The following is a 20,544-nucleotide window of genomic DNA, read 5'->3' on the forward strand; positions in this document are numbered from 1 at the left end:
CGCTAACACTGTCCTACATGCACATAGGGACAGGTTTACAATTTTACTTAAGCCAATTAACGTATAAACCTACACGTCTTTGGAGTGTGGGAGGAAACTGAAGATCTCGGAGAAAACCCGCGCAGGTCGCGGTGAGAACGTACTGACAGCACCCGTGGTCAGGATGGAACCCGGGTCTCTGGCGCTGTGAGGCAACGACTCTACTGCCCTTGCAAGTTGCGGCTAAAGATCCATAAAGATAGACAACATAAAGGCGAGAGACAAGGAATTGCAGATGCTGGTTTACATAAATCTTCCTGTGGCAGGGTGACCAAAACTCAACACGTTCACAAGTTATAGGAGCAGAATTAGGCAATTCAGCCTAACGAGTCTACTCTGACATTCAATCATGGCTGATCTCTGCCTCCTAATCCCATTTTCCTGCCTTTCTCCCCATAACCCTTGACATCCGTTCTAATCAAGAACTTGTCTATCCCTGCTTTAAAAGTATCCACTGACTTGGCCTCGACAGCCCTCTGTGGCAATGAATTCCACAGATTAACTACACTCCTTTCTGAAAGAACGTCCTTTAATTCTGAGGCTGTGACCTCTGGCGCTAGACTCTCCCACCAGTGGAAACATCCTTTCCACTCTATCTCATGAGCCTGTCCCACTTTGGCGATTTTTTAGCGGGACTGCCGGCGACTGTTAAGTTGCCGGCAGTCGCCTGAAAAACCAGCAACTGGAACGGCGACTGTCAGAGTGGAACACGCACACACACACACACATCACTTCCTTCACCAGCCCATTATGCAGGCGGGGGACAGGGCAAGCGGGGGAGCGCTGTCTAAAAAATTCACACGGTGCAAAGCCAAGGTGAAGCCAATACACACCACGATGAACAGGAAGGTTGGCACTGTGATTAAGACTGCTTAAGCACAGTGTACGGTAAGTCCTTTAAAAGAGGGGGGGAGAGGGGGGAGAAGGAGTGGAGACAACTTTTAAGAAGTCAGAGATACACGGCTGTGAAGCTCGGCGGACATTAACATTACCGGTCGGTTATCCTTGGTTCTGAAAACTACTGTTTATGTTTTTTTTCCCCAATGAGCCAATCAAATTCACCGGTCATCACTGGCTACAACCTACGAGAGCCTCCGAGAACCTTCAACCTCCTAGTAACCCACTAGGACCTCCTGGCGACCCACCTACGGCTCTAGAATTCTTGCTACTCTTCATGGCAGCTTAATCCTAGTCGCTGCTCATTTTTCAACATGTTGAAAAATTCACGGCGACCATAACGAGGTCGCGACCAGTTCCCAGAATGCGGGAACTCCTCGCGACCATGAAGGCGACTCCCCGGCAACCAACCGCGAACATGCGGCGACCATGTGGCGACTGCATAATCTCCTGCAGTCGCCTAAAAAGTCGCCTAAATGGGACAGGCCCATAAGCCTTTCATTATTTTGTAAGTTTCAATGAGGTCCCCCCCCTCAACCTTCTAAACTCCAGCGAGTACAGGCCCAGTGCTGCCAAACGCTCATCGTACGTTAACCCACTCATTCCTGGGATCATTCTTGTAAACCTCCTCTGGACCCTCTCCAGAGCCAGCACATCCTTCCTCAGATATGGGGATCAAATTTGCTCACAATACTCCAAATGCGGCCTGACCAGCGCCTTATAGAGCCTCAGCATTACGTCCCTATTTTTCATATTCCAGTCCTCTTGATACAAATGTGAGCTTTGAATTTGTTTAAAGTTTTTATCTCTCGTGTTCCCTTGGCAGGTGGATGAGTTGTACGAGACATTTTGCATGATGAAAAGGCTACGGGACGGAGCCTCCAAGATGAAACAGGCCTTTGAAATGTCGCCTTCCACGAAAAGTACCAGAGAAAGCCTGGTAGAAATAATCAAGACTTACAAAGAAACCACAGAGGTATGTCCTTTACTTTAATGGCGTCGGCCTTTGGGTCCACCAGCAGTCCATAGTGCCGTACAGCACGGAAACAGGCCCTTCGGCCCAACTTGCCCATGCGTACAAGCCTAGTACTGACAGCACCCATGGTCAGATTCGAACCCGGGTCTCTGGCGCTGTAAGGCAGCAACTTTACCGCTGAGAAACCGAGCCGCCCGAATAGTATTTTGTACATATAGTGAAGATGAAGGGAGAAAGAAACGTGTGCATTGCTGAAAGCCACAGGGGTGAGGATTGACAATTGACAATAGACAATAGGTGCAGGAGTAGGCCATTCGGCCCATCGAGCCTGCACCGCCATTCAATGTGATCATGGCTGATCATCCATAATCAGTACCCCGTTCCTGCTTTTTCCCCATATCCCTTGATTCCATTAGCCCGAAGAGCTAAATCTAACTTTCTCTTGAAAACAATTGTAAATAATTGTCAAGGATTTGTTGCATGAAAGATCGGCAGTAGCTGTGGCAATGGTATTTAGAATCTATTCTGGCACTGTTTGAGGTGGAGGACATGTGAATAATCTTGTATGACTGTTTTTGCAATGCTGACCCTCAGCTTAGCTATTCCAGTGGACCACTGAAACACACTTAATGTTTAGTTTAGTTTAGAGACAGGCCCTTCGGCCCACCAAGTCCGCACCGACCAGCGATCCCCGCACACTAACGCAATCCTACACACACTGGGGACAATTTACACTTATGCCAAGCCAATTAACATACAAATCTGCACGTCTTTGGAGTGTGGGAGGAATCCGAAGATCCCGGAGAAAACCCACGCAGGTCACGGGGAGAACGTACCAGCTCCCTACTGACAGCACCCGTGGTCAGGGTCTAACCCGGGTCTCTGGTGCTGTGAGGCAGCAACTCTGCCGCTGCGCCACCGTGCCGCCCTTTCCCGAAGGGCCTGTTTCCGCGCTGTATCGCTAAAGTCTAAAGTAACCTCTTTGTCTCCTAGGCGCTGTGTTCACTGGAGGTAGAAATTGGAAAACTGCTTGGAGAATTTCACATTAAGATGAAAGGCAAGTAACAACCGGACAAGATTGGTGTGAATGATGCTGTTAGCTGAGTGGGTAAAGGACTATTTCAGGTGCACTCGGAATAGCACGCTGCCTGAAAGGAATACAAATGGAAATTATGACGTTTAATATCTATGACTGTTGCTCCAAAATAGAAACCCTATTGCTTGTATTTTGGATGTTTATCTCCAACTGGGAATTATCCCCATCAATAACATGGACACAAAGTTAACTCAGGTGCCCCAAGGAGCTGCAGATGCTGGAAACTTGATCATAACACAGAGTGCTGCATAAACTCAGCACGAGTTGAAAGCACACCAACGCCTCTGGTTCCTGAGAAGGCTTAGGAAGCTCGGCATGTCCCCAACACCTCTCACCAACTTGCGCCCGAGAAAGCATTTTATCGGGGACGCATCACAGCATGGTTTGGGAGCAGCTCCATCCAGGACCGCAAAAAGTTGCAGAGAATTGTGGACGCAGCCCAGACCACCCAGACCATCACGCAAACCAACCTCCCTTCTTGACTCCATCTCCACCTCACGCTGCCTCGGCAAGGCCAGCAGCATAATCAAGGACCAGTCTTACCCTGGCCACTCCCTCTTCTCCCCTCTCCCATCAGGCAAGAGGTACAGAAGTGTGAAAACGCACACCTTCAGATTCAGGGACAGTTTCTTACCAGCTGTTATCAGGCAACTGAATCATCCTACCACAACCAAAGAGCGGTCCCGAGCAACTATCTACCTCATTGGAGACCCTCAGACTATCTTTAATCAGACTTTATTGGCTTTATCTTGCAATAAGAATTATTCACGTTTTTCCCAAGTCAGTGGATCATTTTAAGGTGGTGATTGACAGATTCTTGATTAGTACGGATGCCAGGGGTTATGGGGAGAAGGCAGGAGAAAGCTGTTGAGAGGGAAAGATAGATCAGCCGTGATCGAATGGCAGAATGGACCTGAAGGGCCGAATGGCCTAATCCTGCTCCTGTGACATATGAAGTTATGAACTGATGAACGACGTTAAGGATCAGGACCTGTCTTCAGTATTGATGGTCCCGACCCGAGATATTGCCTGTTCATTCCCTTCCACAGATGCTCAGTAGTAATGGCAACAATTGTGAGGGGTGTCAGGGGTTATGGGGAGAAGGCAAGAGAATGGGATTAGGAGGGAGAGACAGATAGCCATCTGAATGGTAGAGTAGCCTTGATGGGCCGAATGGCCTATTTCTGCTCCTATCATCCGTGAACTTATGAAGATTATGATTCCTCAGTAATATTGATTTGTTCTGGGAAAGTTCTTTCTTGTGGAATTACAAATCATAGACGATATACAAGGATGTTGCCAGGACTCGAGGGCCTGAGCTATCGGGAGAGGTTGAGCAGGCTGGGACTTTATTCTGGGAATGGACTGAGCTGTGGATGGCGGTCAATTGTAGGGAGGTTGGTCTGTGTGATGGTCTGGGCTATGTCCACAATGCGCTGCAATTTATCTTCCATGCTGAAATTCTGAGTCCCAAACTCTGCAGCTTAAAGTGTAAGGTTTTCAATTCCGGTCGTGGAGGGAGTTCCCCCCGCCACGGGTACCATGTGATCCCGTGCTACCTGCTCCATGGTCGGATGGTCGGCGACTAAACCGGGTTTGCCAGGTGAGGAGGGGGCTGTGGACCCCCAGCAGGACCAAAAACAAGACCTGTCAAAGGGCGGATGAGCTTCTAGCGAGCCAACGGCCATCCACACTTCAGTAGAAGTTGCGATCACTGTCGTACATAGCATAGTGCGGAATGACGATAAAGCACACACACCAAAATCCTGTACTTCCAGTGGCGGAAGTCCGCAGGAACTGGAGGACAGAGGTGTGTGGTGCGTCCGTCACCGTTCTCGTCCGAAACCGGCACCACTGCGTCGCTAATGGTTTCAACGACGATGAATGAATGAATGAATTTTGAACTGGGTTCCGTGCAGTCTTGAAGTTCTAACTGTTGGCTTGGTCTACCTTAAACTTTGCAGGTTTAGCTGGCTTTGCACGCCTTTGCCCAGGGGATCAATATGAGGTGAGTGGATTCAATTGTGACATTGGTCACCCAAGTGAATGAATGAATGAACATATGAATGGATTAATGGATGAATGGGTGGATGGATGGAAGGATTGATGGACGATGGATGGATGGATGGATGGATGGATGGATGGATGGATGGATGGATGGATGGATGGATGGATGGACGATGGATGGATGGATGGATGGATGGATGGATGGATGGATGGATGGATGGATGGATGGATGGATGGACGATGGATGGATGGATGGATGGATGGATGGATGGATGAACATATGAATGGATTGTTGGACCATGGATGGATGGATGGACGGACGGATGGATGGGTGGGTAGATGGATGGATGGACAGGTGGGACGGTGGATGGATGGACGATGGATGGATGGATGGATGGATGGATGGATGGATGGATGGATGGATGGATGGATGGATGAATGAATGAACATATGAATGGATTGTTGGACCATGGATGGATGGATGGATGGATGGATGGATGGATGGATGGATGGATGGATGGATGGATGAATGAATGAACATATGAATGGATTGATGGACGATGGATGGATGGATGGGTGGATGGATGGATGGATGGATGGATGGATGGATGGATGGATGGATGGATGGATGGATGGATGAATGAACATATGAATGGATTGATGGACGATGGATGGATGGATGGATGGATGGATGGATGGATGGATGGATGGATGGATGGATGGAAGGATTGATGGACGATGGATGGATGGATGGATGGATGGATGGATGGATGGATGGATGGATGGATGGATGGATGAATGAATGAACATATGAATGGATTGATGGACCATGGATGGATGGATGGATGGATGGATGGATGGATGGATGGATGGATGGATGGATGGATGGATGGATGGATGAATGGATGGATGGTAGGATGAATGCATTATTGTTTCATGTGACAGCACACTGTGAAACTCTTTGCTCGCATTTCCAAGGAATGCAAATAGTCGCCACATAAAGAGCGTTAACAAAGTTACTAAGTATCCCGCGCCAAGTCCCCTTTTGTTCTCCCCCCATCCCTCCCGGCAATCCCCCTCCCCCCCCCCCTCATGTCAGCTCCTCCTTTGAGACAGAACAACATATTTCAACGTTTAAGAAGCAAATAGACAGGTACATGGATAGGACAGGTTTGGAAGGATTTGGACCAAATGCAGGCAAGTGGGACTAGTGTAAATTGGACATGTTGGTCGGCACGGGCAAGTTGGGCCGAAGGGCCTGCTTCCACCCTGTATCACTCTATGACACTGCCTCAGAAAGGCAGCCAGCATCATCGGAGGCCCACACCACTACTGGCCACACACACGTTTCCCCCTGCCATCAGGAAGAAGGCACAGGAGCCTGAAAGGCTCCCGGGATGGCAAGACTGACATATGATGAAAGAATGGGTTGACTGGGCTTGTATTCACTGGAATTTAGAAGGATGAGAGGAGATCCTATAGAAACATACAAAATTCTTAAGGGATTGGACAGGCTAGATGCAGGAAAAATGTTCCCCATGGTGGGGGAGTCCAGAACCAGGGATCACACAGTTTAAGAATAAGGGGGTAGGCCATTTAGGACTGAGATGAGGAAAATCTTTTTCACCCAGAGAGTTGTGAATCTGTGGAATTCTCTGCCACAGAGGGCGGTGGCCAATTCACTGGATGTTTTGAAGAGTTAGATTTAGCTCTTAGGGCTAAAGGAATCAAGGGATATGGGGAAAAAGCAGGAACGGGGTACTGATTGGGGATGATCACATTGAATGGCAGTGCTGGCTCGAAGGGCCGAATGGCCTACTCCTGCACCTGCTTTCTATGTTTCTTTCCTCCAACAGTGTAGATGGGACATGTTGGTCGGCCTGGGCAAGGAATCTGTGACTATGACTCTAATTGCCTTTGAGAGGACATATTGATCCTCACTGAGGTGATAATGGGTCAGCTCAGCTCCGCGATGGTAAAAAATAACCCTGTCTGGCGCTTTTTGCGACATGTTTTTTTTCTCGTTAACTTACTTGCTGAGCTTGCAAGTCCGAGTGATGTTCCTGTTGTGAATGATCAATGGTGCTAATGGAACAGTGACATGTCTCGGAGAGGCTGGTGGTGTGAGAACAGAACGTGAGACTGTTTACTGAGCGCTGAAATGAGGTTTGAAATGTACGCCTGCATGCTAACTAATCTGTTTCTTTTTCCCCATCTTTACCAAGATATTTATGCGTTACGGCCGCCAACAGTGGAAACTAAAAGGGAGGATTGAAGTGAATGATCGACAAAGCTGGGATGGAGAAGAAATAATTTTCTTTCCCCTCATTAATGATTTATTCTCTATTAAGGTACGTGAAACTCACTTGTGGAAGCACAGGGCTACTCAGAGACCACTTTGCTTTTCAGTGAGGTAGTTGAGACATGTTGGGGTGGCGCAGGTTTAGTTTAGAGATACAGCGCGGAAACAGGCCCTTCGGCCCACCGAGCCCGCACCGACCAGCGATCCCCGCACATTAACGCTACCCTACACACGCTAGGGACAATTTACATTTATACCCAGCCAATTAACCTACAAACCTGTACGTCTTTGGAGTGTGGGAGGAAAGAGAAGGTCTCGGAGAAAACCAACGCAGGTCATGGGGAGAACGTGCAGACTCCGTACAGACAGGCACCCGTAGTCGGGATCGAACCCGAGTCTCCGGTGCTGCAAGCGCTGTAAGGCAGCAACTCTACCGCTGTGCCGCCGTGCCGCCCCGGGTTGCCACCACACAGCGCCAAAGACCCGCCAAAGACATTTTTACAAAAATGTAAAAGATGTTGTTGTACAAGTCGTTAGCGAGGTCACATATCGTGTATTGTGTTCAGTTTTAGTCACCTTGCTATAGGAAGGATGCTGTTAAACGAGAAAGAGTGCAATGAAGATATACAATAATGCGACCCGGTACTCAAGGGCCTGAGCTACAAGTCGAGGTTGAACAGGCGAGGCCATTGTTTCTTGGAGCGCAGGAAGACGAGGGGTGATCTTATAGAGGTGCACAGAATCACAGCCTTGATATTGAGGCAGTGCAGTGTAGCTTCACGAGGTTAATCCCCGGGATGGTGGGACTGTCATATGAGGAAAGATTGGAAAGACTAGGCTGGTATTCACTGGAATTTAGGATGAGAGGGCTCCTTATTAAAAGGTGTAACATTATAAAAGGACTGGACAAGCGAGATGCAGGACAAATGTTCCCAATGTTGGGCGAGTCCAGAACCAGGGGCCACATCTATGAATAAAGGGGAGGCCATTTATTACTGAGATGAGAAAAAAAAATTTCACCCAGAGAGTCATGAATTTGTGGAATTCTCTGCCACAGAAGGCAGTGGAGGCCAAGTCACTGGATGGATTTAAAAGAGAGTTATTTTAGATAGAGCTCTAGGGGCTAGCGGAATCATGGGGTATGGGGAGAAGGCAGGCACGGGGTACTGATTGTGGATGATCAGCCATGATCACAATGAACGGCGGTGCTGGCTCGAAGGGCAAAATGGCCTCCTCCTGTACCTATTGTCTATGTCTATATGAGGGGACCAAACAGAGTCTTTTACCCAAGGTAGGGGAATCAGGAACCACAGGTTTAGGGTGTGTGGGACTAGATTTAAGAAGAAACTGAGGCAACTTTTTCACATTGAAGGTGGTGGGTGTATGGAGCGAGCTGCTGGAGGAGGTAGTTGAGGCAGGTACTATAACAACATTTAAATAAACAGTTGCAGTACATGGATAGGAAAGGATTAGAGGGATATGGACCAAATGTAGGCAAATGAGACAAACTTAGATGGGGCATCTTGGTCGGCAAGTTGGGCTGAAGGGCCTGATTCCGTGCTCTGTGACTATGACTAAAGCAAAAAAGATATTCACTGGAATTTGGATGGATGAGAGGAGATCTTATAGAAACATATAAAATTCTTAAGGGATCGAACAGGCTCGATGCAGGAAAAATGTTCCCCATGTTGGGGGAGTCCAGAACCAGGGATCACACAGCTTAAGAATAAGGGGGTTTTAGGACTGAGATGAGGAAAAACATTTTCACTTTTCAGAGAGCTCATCCAGCTTGACAACATCTCTCCTATAGCATAGTGCTAAAAACAGCAGACAACATTGCAAAGGTGCCCTCACTAACATCTTACTGTATATAACTACAACATGACCTCCCAACTTCTATACTCAATACTGACTAATGAAGGCCAATGTGCTGAAAGCCTTCTTGACCACCCTATCTACAGCACTCTTAAGGATCGCCCCTATTGGGTTGAGGGGGAGAAGGGAATCCCAGTTTAGGATTAGTTTAGTTTAGAGATACAGCGTGGAAACAGGCCCTTCTGCCCACCGAGTCTGCGCCGACGAGCGATCCCCGTGTTTTAACACGCACTAGGGACAATTTACAATTATACCAAAGCCAATTAACCTACAAATTTTGGAGTGTGGAAGGAAACCGAAGATCTCGGAGAAAACCCACGCAGGTAATGGGGAGAAGGTACAAACTCCGAACAGACAAGCACCCGTAGTCGGGATCGAACCCGGGTCTCCGGCGCTGTAAGCGCTGCAAGGCAGCGACTCTACCGCTGTGCCACCGTATAACCCAATTATTTCTATAAATTTAAAGACAGGCTAGATGCTGCGATTGGGAAAAAAAAGAACAAGCAGTTAAACGATTATTTGCTACAGGCCCTATGTTCTTATCAGTACTGCAGAAATACAGCAATACATTCTGTGGTTGAAGTAACTGCCTTTTAAGCTATCAGACGATATAACGTCAGTGGAGGATTCAAAATTCCTTAGAAGGAGTCACTGCTCATCTCCAGCTGTTTTCAATAAATTCAGCGTGATCTCATTTAGGAATCCTGTATATTTTTATCACTATGCATTCAATGGATGTTCTTTCGGTATTAGACATTAGAATTACAGTGTTGAAACAGGCCCTATAGCCTATCGAGTCCGTGCCGGCCAGCGTTCTCCGTACACTAGCACTATCCTACACATAGGGACAATTTACGATATATTATACCAAAACCAATTAACCCTACAAACCTGTACGTCTTTGGATGGCACGGTGGCGCAGCGGTAGAGTAGCTGCCTCACAGCGCCAGAGACCCGGGTTCGGTCTCGACTACAGGTGCTGTCTGCACAGAGTTTGTACGTTCTCCCCGTGAACTGCATGGGCTTTCTCCAGATCATAAGTTCATGAGATAGGAGTAGAATTAGGCCATTCGGCCCATCAAGTCTACTCAACCATTCAGTCACGGCTGATCTATCTCTCCCTCCTAACCCCATTCTCCTGCCTTCTCCCTGCCTTCTCCCCATAACCTCTGACACCCATTGACGTCAATGATGTAAGAACCAATCAAGAATCTATCTATCTCTGCCTTAAATATATCCACTGACTTTGCCTCAACAACCTTCTGTGGTAAAGAATTCCACAGACTCACCAACCTCTGACTAAATAAATCCATCCTCACCTCCTTCCTAAATGAACGTCCTTTAATTCTGAGGCTAACGCCACAGAATTGGTTGTGGCCTCAGAATTAAACGACGTTCTTTTAGGAAGGAGATGAGGATGGATTTATTTAGTCAGAGGGTGATGAGTCTGTGGAATTCTTTGCCACAGAAGGCTGTGGAGGTCGTTAGTGGATATTTTTAAGGCAGAGATAGATAGATTCTTGATTAGTACGGGTGTTGGGGGTTATGGGGAGAAGGCAGGAGAATGGGGTTAGGAGGGAGAGATAGATCAGCCATGATTGAATGGCGGTGTGGACTTGATGGGCCGAATGGCCTAATTCTGCTCCTATCACATGACATGACTTCAGGTGGGTTCCCGGCCCCGCGGACCGACGGGCCTATAGGAGGTTGACGTTCTTTCTCCACCCAATGTCTCTCTCTCTCTCTCTCTCTCTGTCCATCGCTCCAGGTATCAGAGTTGAAGGGATTGGCAACACATCTCCTGGTTGGCAGTGTCACCTGTGAAACAAAAGACCTGTTCACCACCCAGCCTCAAATGGTGGCCGTGGACATCAATGACCTTGGAACTGTGAAGCTAAACCTGGAGGTCATCTGGTAGTAAGTATTGGTCATTGATCGCTATTATCCCGGAATTGTCCGCAATGTATCTCAGCTACTGTGCAATTAGCTTTAAGCTTTAGTTAGGCGGCCATGTGGCGCAGCGGTAGAGTTGCTGCCTTACAGCGCTTGCAGCGCCAGAGACCCAGGTTCGATCCCGACTACGGGTGCGGTCTGTACGGAGTTTGTACATTCTCCCCGTGACCTGCATGGATTTTCTCCGGGATCTCAGGTCTCCTCCCACACTCCAAAGACCTGCAGGTATGTAGGTTAATTGGCTTGGTGCATGTGTAAATTGTCCCTAGTGCGTGTAGGATAGTGTTAGCGTGCGGGGATCGCTGGTCGGCGCGGACTAGGTGGGCCGAAGGGCCTGTTTCCGCACTGTATCTGGAGTAACTCAGCGAGACAGGCAACATGTTTAAGAAGGAACCAGATGCTGGAAAATCGAAGGTAGATAAAAATTCTGGAGTAACTCAGCGGGTGAGGCAGCATCTATGGAGCGAAGGAAATGGGCAACATCTCTCGAGAGAAGGAATGGGTGAAGTTTCGGGTCGAGACCCTTCTTCAGATTGACCTATACATACACACACAAACATAATAAATACATGTGTGCGTATATATTATGTGTGTGTTTATTATATTGTTTACAGTGCACTGTGTTTAATATTCTGTTGTGCTGCTTCAAGTAAGAATTTAAATGTTGTATCTGGGACAAATGACAATAAATGGCAATCAGTCCACCGAGTCCCCACTCTTGACTCTTGAAGTGTGTTATCTTCAGTCCATTCGATAAAGAGGACCTGACGCCGTCCACTGGCAATCTGCACAAAGCCTCCAATGTACAGCGCCGTAGTTCCATAAGCAGCCAGGGTACACCGGAAACTCCCACCTTTGAAGCCTTCTCCTTCTGGGTAAGTAGAGTGCTCCCTTAACAAAGATGTCTAGATCAAAATGTTATGCCCGCACTAGATATGCAGCATTTAAAGAGCATGTCTGTAGCCTGGTTGTAGGTTCTAACCTTCCTTGTTTTATGCGTTTAACTGGTCTTTTGTTGCTGTGTTCAGTTTAGTTTAAACAACAGACAATAGGTGCAGGAGTAGGCCATTCGGCCCTTCGAGCCAGCACCGCCATTCGATGTGATCATGGCTGATCATCTTTAGTTTAGTTTAGAAATAGTGCGTGGAAACAGGCCCCTCCGGTCCACTGAGTCTGCACCAACCAGCGATCCCCACACTTTAGTGCAGCACGGTGGCGCAGCGGTAGAGTCGCTGACTAATAGCGCTTGCAGCGCCTGAGACCCGGGTTCATTCCTGACTACGGGTGCTGCCTGCACGGGGTTAGTACGTTCTCCCCGTGACCTGCGTGGGTTTTCTCCGGGATCTCCGGTTTCCTACCACCCTCTCAATTCGTACAGGTTTGTAGGTTAATCGGCTTGGTATAAATGTAAATTGTCCCTGGTGTGTAGGATAGTGTTAGTGTGCGGGGATCGCTAGTCGGTGCGGACTCAGAGGGCCGAAGGGCCTGTTTCCGCGCTGTGTTTCTAAGCTGAACTAACACTACCCTATACACGCCAGGGACACTAGAGACAATGCTGCTGGCCTTGCCGAGGGCAGCTTGAGGTATAAATGGAGTCAATGGAAGGGAGGTTGGTTTGCGTGATGGTCTGGGCTGCGTCCACAATCCGCTGCATTTTCTTGCGGTCTTGGATGGAGCGGTTCCCGAACCAAACTGCGATGCATCACGATAAAATGCTTTCTGCGGCGCATCTGTATACATGCTTCAATTGGACCTTTTTATAAAATGGACATTTTTAAGTGTTTCGCTGCTTCTGGTAACCCTTTATGACATGTACTAACTCTGTGAATTCTGGCGTCCAAGAAATGCTTGATGCCGTCAGCAAACAGGCTGCGGCTGTCATTTATAGACGCGCTGCGGGACACCTTCTGTGACAAACTGCAACGGAGTCGTTCATTCAGTGACCTGCCGTCACTTAGGCTGTGGCCTAGCGAAAGGCTGGAACTATACGTGAGTGTGTGTGTGTGTGTGTGTGTGTGTGTGTGTGTGTGTGTGTGTGTGTGTGTGTGTGTGTGTGTGTGAGAGTGTGAGTGTGCGTGTTTGTGTGAGTGTGTGTGAATGTGTGCTGTGTGTGTGTGTGAATGAGTGTGTGTTTGTGTGAGTGTGAGTGAGTGTGTGCTGTGTGAGTGGGCTTGTGTATGTGTGAGTGTGTGTGAGTGTGAGTGTGTGTGAGTGTGAGTGTGTGTGCTGTGTGAGTGTGTGTGCATATGTGAGTGTGTGCATGTGTGCACATGTATGTGAGAGTGCATGTGCGTGTATGTGGGTGCGTGTGTGTGCGCGTGTGTGAGTGTGTGCATGTGTGAGTGTGTGTATGTGTGAGTGTGTGCATGTGTGTGCGTGTGCCATTTCAATTCTCGTGTTTGGGTGAAGAAGCAAAAACTGGAGATAGACAGGCATCTTCTTGTATAAGTTACAACCAGTGCAGAACAATTACAGATGACAATAAACCTAATTCCCAATTTTTCCATCCAGATATAAGCATCTCATTTTCCTTCATCACTAAATGTCACATCTCGATATTCCAGGCTGTTAGACTCTAGGTGGTGGAGCCAAGGAACTGCAGGTGCTGGTTTACAAAAAAAGACACAAAGTGCTGGAATAACTAGCGTGGAAAGACATTGTTTTGAATCGGGACCTCCTTCAAAATGAAAACCTCTTTTGCAGCTTTCTTTCCCACTGCCCGGAAATCAGTCTGAAGAAGGGTCACGACTCTAAACATTGCCTTCCCATGCTCTCCAGGGTTGCTGCCTGACCCGCTGAGTTACTCCGGCACTTTGTGTCTATCTTTGGTGTAATCCAGCATCTGCTGTTCCTTGTGAATGTCAACCAGGTGCAAGGCGGTGGCACGGTGGTGCAGCGGTAGAGTTGCTGCCTTACAGCGCCAGAGACCCGGGTTCGATCCCAACTATGGGTGCTGTCTGTACGGAGTTTGTACGTTCTCCCTGTGACCTGCGTGGGTTTTCGCCGGGTGCTCTGGTTTCCTCCCACACTCCAAAGACGTGCAGGTTTGTAGGTTAATTGGCTTCAATAAAAATTGTAAATTGTCCCTAGTGTGTGTAGGATAGTGCTAGTGTACAGGATGATCGCTGGTCGGCGTGGACTTGGCGGGCCGAAGGGCCTGTTTCTGCTCTGTATCTCTAAATTAATGTAAATGAAACTAAATTATTTTTTAATATTCAATCAAAAGGTCCCTCCCTCCATTGTTTGGACCCAGTGAGTAACCAACTCTGTGAAGTCTAAAAGACTAAAAGCATTATCTCTAGCCCTTTATCTTATAACACTGTGGACAGCACGATTGTAATCATGTCCAGTCTTTCCGCTGACCGGTTAGCGTGCTACAAAAGGCTTTTCACTGTTGACTTTAGAATTCTAGACGTTAGAGATACAGCGTGGAAACAGGCCCTTCGGCCCACCGACCCAGCCCAGCCCAGCCATCACCCCGCCCATTAGCACTATCCTACACACACTCGGGACAATTTATCAATTTTACCGAAGCAATTAACCTACAAACCTGTACATCTTTGGAGCGTGGGTGGAAACAGGAAGCCCACACTAAGGCAGCAACACTACCGCTGTGCCACCCTGCTAGCTATTTTTGTGAGCTTATACATCTCCAAAATTGGATGGAGGTTAGTCATAGATACATAGATACATAGGTGCAGGGGTAGGCCCTTCGGCCCTTCAAGCCAGCACCGCCATTCACTTTGATCATGGCTGATCATCCCCAATCAGTATCCCGTTCCTGCCTTCTCCCCATATCCCTTGATTCCGCTAGCCCTATGAGCTCTATCTAACTCTCTTTTGAAAGCATCCAGTGAATCGGCCTCCACTGCCTTCTGAGGCAAAGAATTCCACAAATTCACATCTCTCTGGGTGAAAATGTTTTTCCTCATCTCAGTTCTAAATTCTTATACCGTGACTCTTGGTTCTGGACTTCCCCAACATCGGGAACATGTTTCCTGCATCTGGCATGTCAAATCCCTTAATAATTTTATATGTTTCTATAAGATCTCCTCTCATCCTTCTAAATTCCAGTGAATACAATAGACAATAGACAATAGGTGCAGGAGTAGGCCATTTGGCCCTTCGAGCCAGCACCACCATTCAATGTGATCATGGCTGATCATCCACAATCAGTACCCCTTTCCTGCCTTCTCCCCATATCCCCTGACTCCGCTATCTTTAAGAGCTCTATCTAACTCTATCTAACTCTCTCTTGAAAGCATCCCGAGAACCGGCCTGAGGCAGAGAATTCCACAGACTCACAACTCACAGACTCACCACTCCGTTCTAAATGGCTTATCCCTTATTCTTAAATTGTGGCCCCTGGTTCAGGACTCCCCCAACATCAGGAACATGTTTCCTGCCTCTAGCGTGTCCAAACCCTTAATAATCTTTGAAGAAGGGTTTCGGCCCTAAACGTTGCCTATTTCCTTCGCTCCATAGATGCTGCTGCACCCGCTGAGTTTCTCCAGCATTTTTGTGTACCTTAATAATCTTATATGTGTCAATAAGATCGCCTCTCATCCTTCTAAATTCCAGAGTATACAAGCCCAGCCACTCCAATCTCTCAGCATATGACAGTCCCGCCATCCTGGGAATTAACCTTGTGAACCTACGCTGCACTCCCTCAATAGCAAGAATGTCCTTCCTCAAATTTGGAGATAGACCAAAACTGCACACAATACCCCAGGTGTGGTCTCACTAGGGCCCTGTACAACCCCAGCCGTTCAATCCTTTCATCATATGCCAGTCCCCACCATCCCGGGAATTAACCTGGTGAACCCACGCTGCACTCCCTCAATGGCTTGAAGGAATATACCGCCCGTGAAAGGCCTTTGATTTGAATGTCGATTCGAGTTATTAGCGATGCAGGTTTTTGAGACAGATGTGTTCCTCTTCACGTTTTGCTTCTTCGAGAAGCGAGACAACAAGCTTGTTGAAATCATTATTTATGCTGCAAGACTGGCTCATGAATAATGACACTGTGTGTGTTTCTATGGTTCCTTCTTTTGAGAACGGAGATGGCTCTTTTCCTTCATTGGCCTTGGCAACTGAGATTCATGGATCAGTTTCCGACCTTTATCCCACGCACGTTAACGACACACATACATTGCCCAAACGTTTGCCCGCCTTTGAAGAACAAACACCAACCCGCCCTGCGGCACCACCCAGCCGCTCATTTCACATTCACATGTTAGAGGAGTAGAATTAGGCCATTCGGCCCATCGAGTCTACTCCGCCATTCAATCATGGCTGATCTCTGCCTCCTAATCCCATTTTCCCGCCTTCTCCCCATAACCCTTGACACCCGTTCTAATCAGGAATTTGTCGATCTCGGCCTCATAAATGCCCACTGACTTGGCCTCCACAGCCCTCTGTGGCAATGAGTTCCACAGATTAACTGCCCTCTGAGTAAAGAAGCTCCTCCTCACCTCCTTTCTAAAAGAGCACCCTTCAATTCTGAGGCTACGATGACCTCTGGTCCTAGACTCTCCCACCAGTGGAAACATCCTCTCCACATTCACTCTATCTATGCCTTTCATTATTCTGTACGTTAGTCAAATAGTCAAGTCAAGAGAGTTTATTGTCATGTGTCCCAGATAGGACAATGAAATTCTTTCAATTTGCCTGACACAGAAACATAGAACGTGGAACAGTACAGCACAGGAACAGGCCCTTCAGCCCACATTAGCTGTGCCGAACATAATGTCAAGTTCAACTAATCGCATCTGCCTGCACATGATCCATATTCCCCAATTCCCTGCAGATTATTTCCATCGTATATGACTCCACCACCACCCCCCGGCATCACATTCCAGGCAGCCACCACTAAGTGTAAAAAAACCCCCACATCTTTAAACATCATAATTTCATGTTATAGGAGCAGAATTAGGCCTTTCGGCCCATCAAGTGTACTCTGCCACTCAATCATGGCTCATCTATCTCTCCCTCCTAAACCCATTCCCCTGCCTTCTCCCCATAACCCCTGACACCCGTACTAATCAAGAATCTATTTGTCTACGCCTTAATAATATCCATTGACGTGGCCTCCACAACCGTCTGTGGCAATTAATTACACAGATTCACCACCCTCTGACTGAAGAAAATTTATCCTAAAAGAACGTCCTTCTCTTCTCATCTGAAAGTACGTCCTTTTATTCTGAAGCTGTGCCCTCTGGTCCTAGACTCTCTCACTAGTGGAAACATCCTCTCCACATCCACTCTATCCAGGCCTTTCACTATTCGGTAAGTTTCAATGAGGTACCCCCTCATCCTTCTAAACTCCAGTGAGTGCAGGCAAAGTGCCATCAAACGCTCATCGTAAGTTAACCCACTCATCCCCAGCTTGTAAACCTCCTCTGGACCCTTTCCGATGCCAGCACATCCTTCCTCAGATAAGGGGCCCCAAACCGCTCACAATACTCCTTATGATCCCAGGAATGAGTGGGTTAACATATGATGAGCGTTTGTCAGCACTGGGCCTATACTCGCTGGAGTTTAGAAGAATGAGGGGGGACCTCATTGAAACTTACAGAATAGTGAAAGGCTTGGATAGAGTGGATGTGGAGAGGATGTTTCCACTAGTGGGAGAGTCTAGGACGAGACGTCATAGCCTCAGAATTAAAGGACGTTCTTTTAGGAAGTAGATGAGGAGAAATATCTTTAGTCAGAGGGTGGTGAATCTGTGGAATTCTTTGCCACAGTAGGCTGTAGCCAGTGGATATTTTTAAGGCAGAGATGGATAGATCTTGATTGGTGTTGGTCAGACACGAACCTAAATAGGGTCAGACCAGCGCCTTATAAAGGTCACTGGGTTACAGCGGATAATCGGCTTATCGTACGTTAACCCAATCATTTCCTGGGGTCATTCTCGAGAGACAATAGGTGCAGGAGGAGGCCATTCGGCCCGCCGAGCCTGCACTGCCATTCACGGTGATCATGGCTGATCATTCACACTCAGTACCCCATTCCTGCCTTTTCCCCATATCACTTGACTCTGTCTAGCTCTCTCTTGAACGCATACAGAGAATTGGCCTCCACTGCCTTCTGAGGCAGGTAATTGCACAGATTCACAACTCTCAGTGTGAAAAAGGTTTTCCTCATCTCCGTTCTAAATGGCTTACCACCTTATTCTTGGTCCCTTGTTCCGGAGTCCCCCAACATCGGGAACATGTTTCCTGCCTCTAGCGTGTCCAAACCCTTAATAATATTGCATGTTTCAATAAGATCCCCTCTAATCCTTCTAAATTCCAGAGTATACTTACTGCCTGGTAAAATGACTGCCTGGCATATGGATTACAGGCGTAATGATGGTCCATTTTGATCAGCAGTTCGCCAAGGCGGCCATCTTGTATGCAGAGGTACACTCTTTGTAGACTGATTCACCTGATGGTTTGCTAACTAAGACTTTACCTGTTGCAGCCTTCGCAGCTTGAGGAAGATATCTTTAACGACGGATGCTCGCTTGGCAAATCATCCACCTCTCTCAGCCAGCGGTGTCTTGTAGACGGCAGCTGTCTCCCACAGCCCAGTAAGGCGTCCAGCGATCGCGTCTACTCCCGCCCTGAAATCACGTTGACTCCACCCGAGTTTCGAGAGGAGGAGGAAGAGGAGGAGGAGGTATCTCAGCCTCCGCAAACTCAAACGGTCGGCGCGAAGACGGTCGAGGGAATGGGCGATCCAGTGGCGCTGGTATTGGACACGGTTCAGGAGGAGTGCACAGACACTGGAGAGTTGTCGACGTGCGGCCACCCGCCGGTCGGCCTGGAAGTGGACATGTTGCTGGAGACCAACGTCCCAGTGGGGATCCTTCAGGACCCAGAGGAAGTGTCCGACCTGAGACCAGTGGAGCTGGACCCTGACGAGGGGAATCTGACCAAGCAGCTGGTGAAGAGGTTGAAGTCAACGGAAGGCGGGCTGGCATCGTCCGACGGCCAAGACTCCGGGCGCTTCGTCCACGGCGATTACGCGGGAACTCGGCCCGCCACGACGATGAGTCTGGAGGAAGCTCTACAAAGTCTTCTTCTATCGCTGGAACCGCACAAGGAGCACTACAAGGAACTTCACGACTTGGATCAGGAAGTCATGCGACTCGAGGACTTGCTGAAGGTCAGTTTGAGTTCAGTTTATTATCAAACGTACCGAGATACAGTGAAAAGCTTTTTGTTGCATGCTAACCAGTCAGCGGAAAAGACAATACATGATTACAATCGATCCATTTACAATGTATATAGATATATGATCCAGAACCAGGGGTCACAGTTTAAGAATAAGGGGTAAGCCATTTAGGTCTGAGACTCGGGTTGCCAACTGTCCCGCATTAGCCGGGACATCCCGTTTTTTGGGCTAAATTGGTTTGTCCCATACGTGACCACCCTTGTCCCGTATTTGACCGCTACTACTCAGGTCGAGGGGACTGTCGGGTCGGAGCGCTGCATCCGGCCCCGCCTCACCCGTCCCGACGTAGTGCAGCCCATGGAGTGCAGCAGCAGCAGCGCCTCACCCGTGGCCCCGTCGGTCGGCAACCCGGCCAGCTGTCCGACCTTCGGACCTTCGCTTACCGCCGACACCACCACCACCCCTCCTTCTCATGGCCGATCATCAGTTTATGAGTTGGATGGGGCGCCGGACTTTGGGCGTAACGTCGCGCCCAGGCCAAAACTCCTCAGCTGGCCCGCTGGCTGGGCTTTGTGTGCAGTCCAGCACTCAGTCCAACTCATCATTCACCCAGCCACGGCCGAGTTGGTCAACGAATTGCCGTCGGGGATTTGTCCCTTATTTTGACCTTTTGTCCCTTATTTGGAAGTGAGAAAGTTGGCAACCCTACGGAGATGAGAAAAAGCAATTTTCACCCGGAGAGTTGTGAATCTGATGGATCGACTGGGCTTATATTCACTGGAATTTAGAAGGATGAGAGGGTATCTTATAGAACATATAAAATTCTTGAGGGATTGGACAGGCTAGATGCAGGAAAAATGTTCCCCATGTTGGGGTAGTCCAGAACCAGGGGTCACATTTTAAGAATAAGGGATTTAAGAATAGGACTGAAATGAGGAAAATCTTTTCCACCCAGAGAGTTGTGAATCTGTGGAATTCTCTGCCACGGAAGGCAGTGGAGGCCAATTCACTGGATGTTTTCAAGAGAGGGTTAGATTTAGCTCTTAGGACTAAGGGACTCAAGGGATATGGTGAGAAAGCAGGAACGGGGTACTGATTGTGGATGATCAGCCGTGATCATGGTGACTGGCGGTGCCGAATGGCCTATTTCCGCACCTATTTTTCTACGTTTCTAGATTTCAAGTTCAAGTTCAAGTTCGCATTTATTGTCACTTAACCAGTTAAGGTACAGTGAAATTT

General features: G+C 48.2%; 1 protein-coding gene across 6 annotated transcripts in view; it reads left to right on the forward strand.

Moving 5' to 3' along the window:
• Positions 1-20,544, forward strand: part of ripor2 (RHO family interacting cell polarization regulator 2) — a 174,341-nt gene that overhangs the window by 117,591 nt on the left and 36,206 nt on the right. For 5 of the 6 annotated variants that reach the window (XM_033014198.1, XM_033014206.1, XM_033014219.1 and 2 more), the window contains exons 7-14: positions 1,763-1,912; positions 2,906-2,969; positions 4,973-5,016; positions 7,241-7,366; positions 10,961-11,109; positions 11,891-12,020; positions 12,988-13,134; positions 18,610-19,296. In XM_033014198.1, the coding sequence (XP_032870089.1) occupies positions 1,763-1,912; positions 2,906-2,969; positions 4,973-5,016; positions 7,241-7,366; positions 10,961-11,109; positions 11,891-12,020; positions 12,988-13,134; positions 18,610-19,296 (1,497 nt within the window). The remainder of the gene's footprint in view (positions 1-1,762; positions 1,913-2,905; positions 2,970-4,972; positions 5,017-7,240; positions 7,367-10,960; positions 11,110-11,890; positions 12,021-12,987; positions 13,135-18,609; positions 19,297-20,544) is intronic. The other variant, XM_033014223.1, reaches the window with a different exon arrangement.

This window comes from Amblyraja radiata, chromosome 2 (genome assembly GCF_010909765.2).
Source record: "Amblyraja radiata isolate CabotCenter1 chromosome 2, sAmbRad1.1.pri, whole genome shotgun sequence".
Lineage (NCBI taxonomy): Eukaryota > Metazoa > Chordata > Chondrichthyes > Rajiformes > Rajidae > Amblyraja > Amblyraja radiata.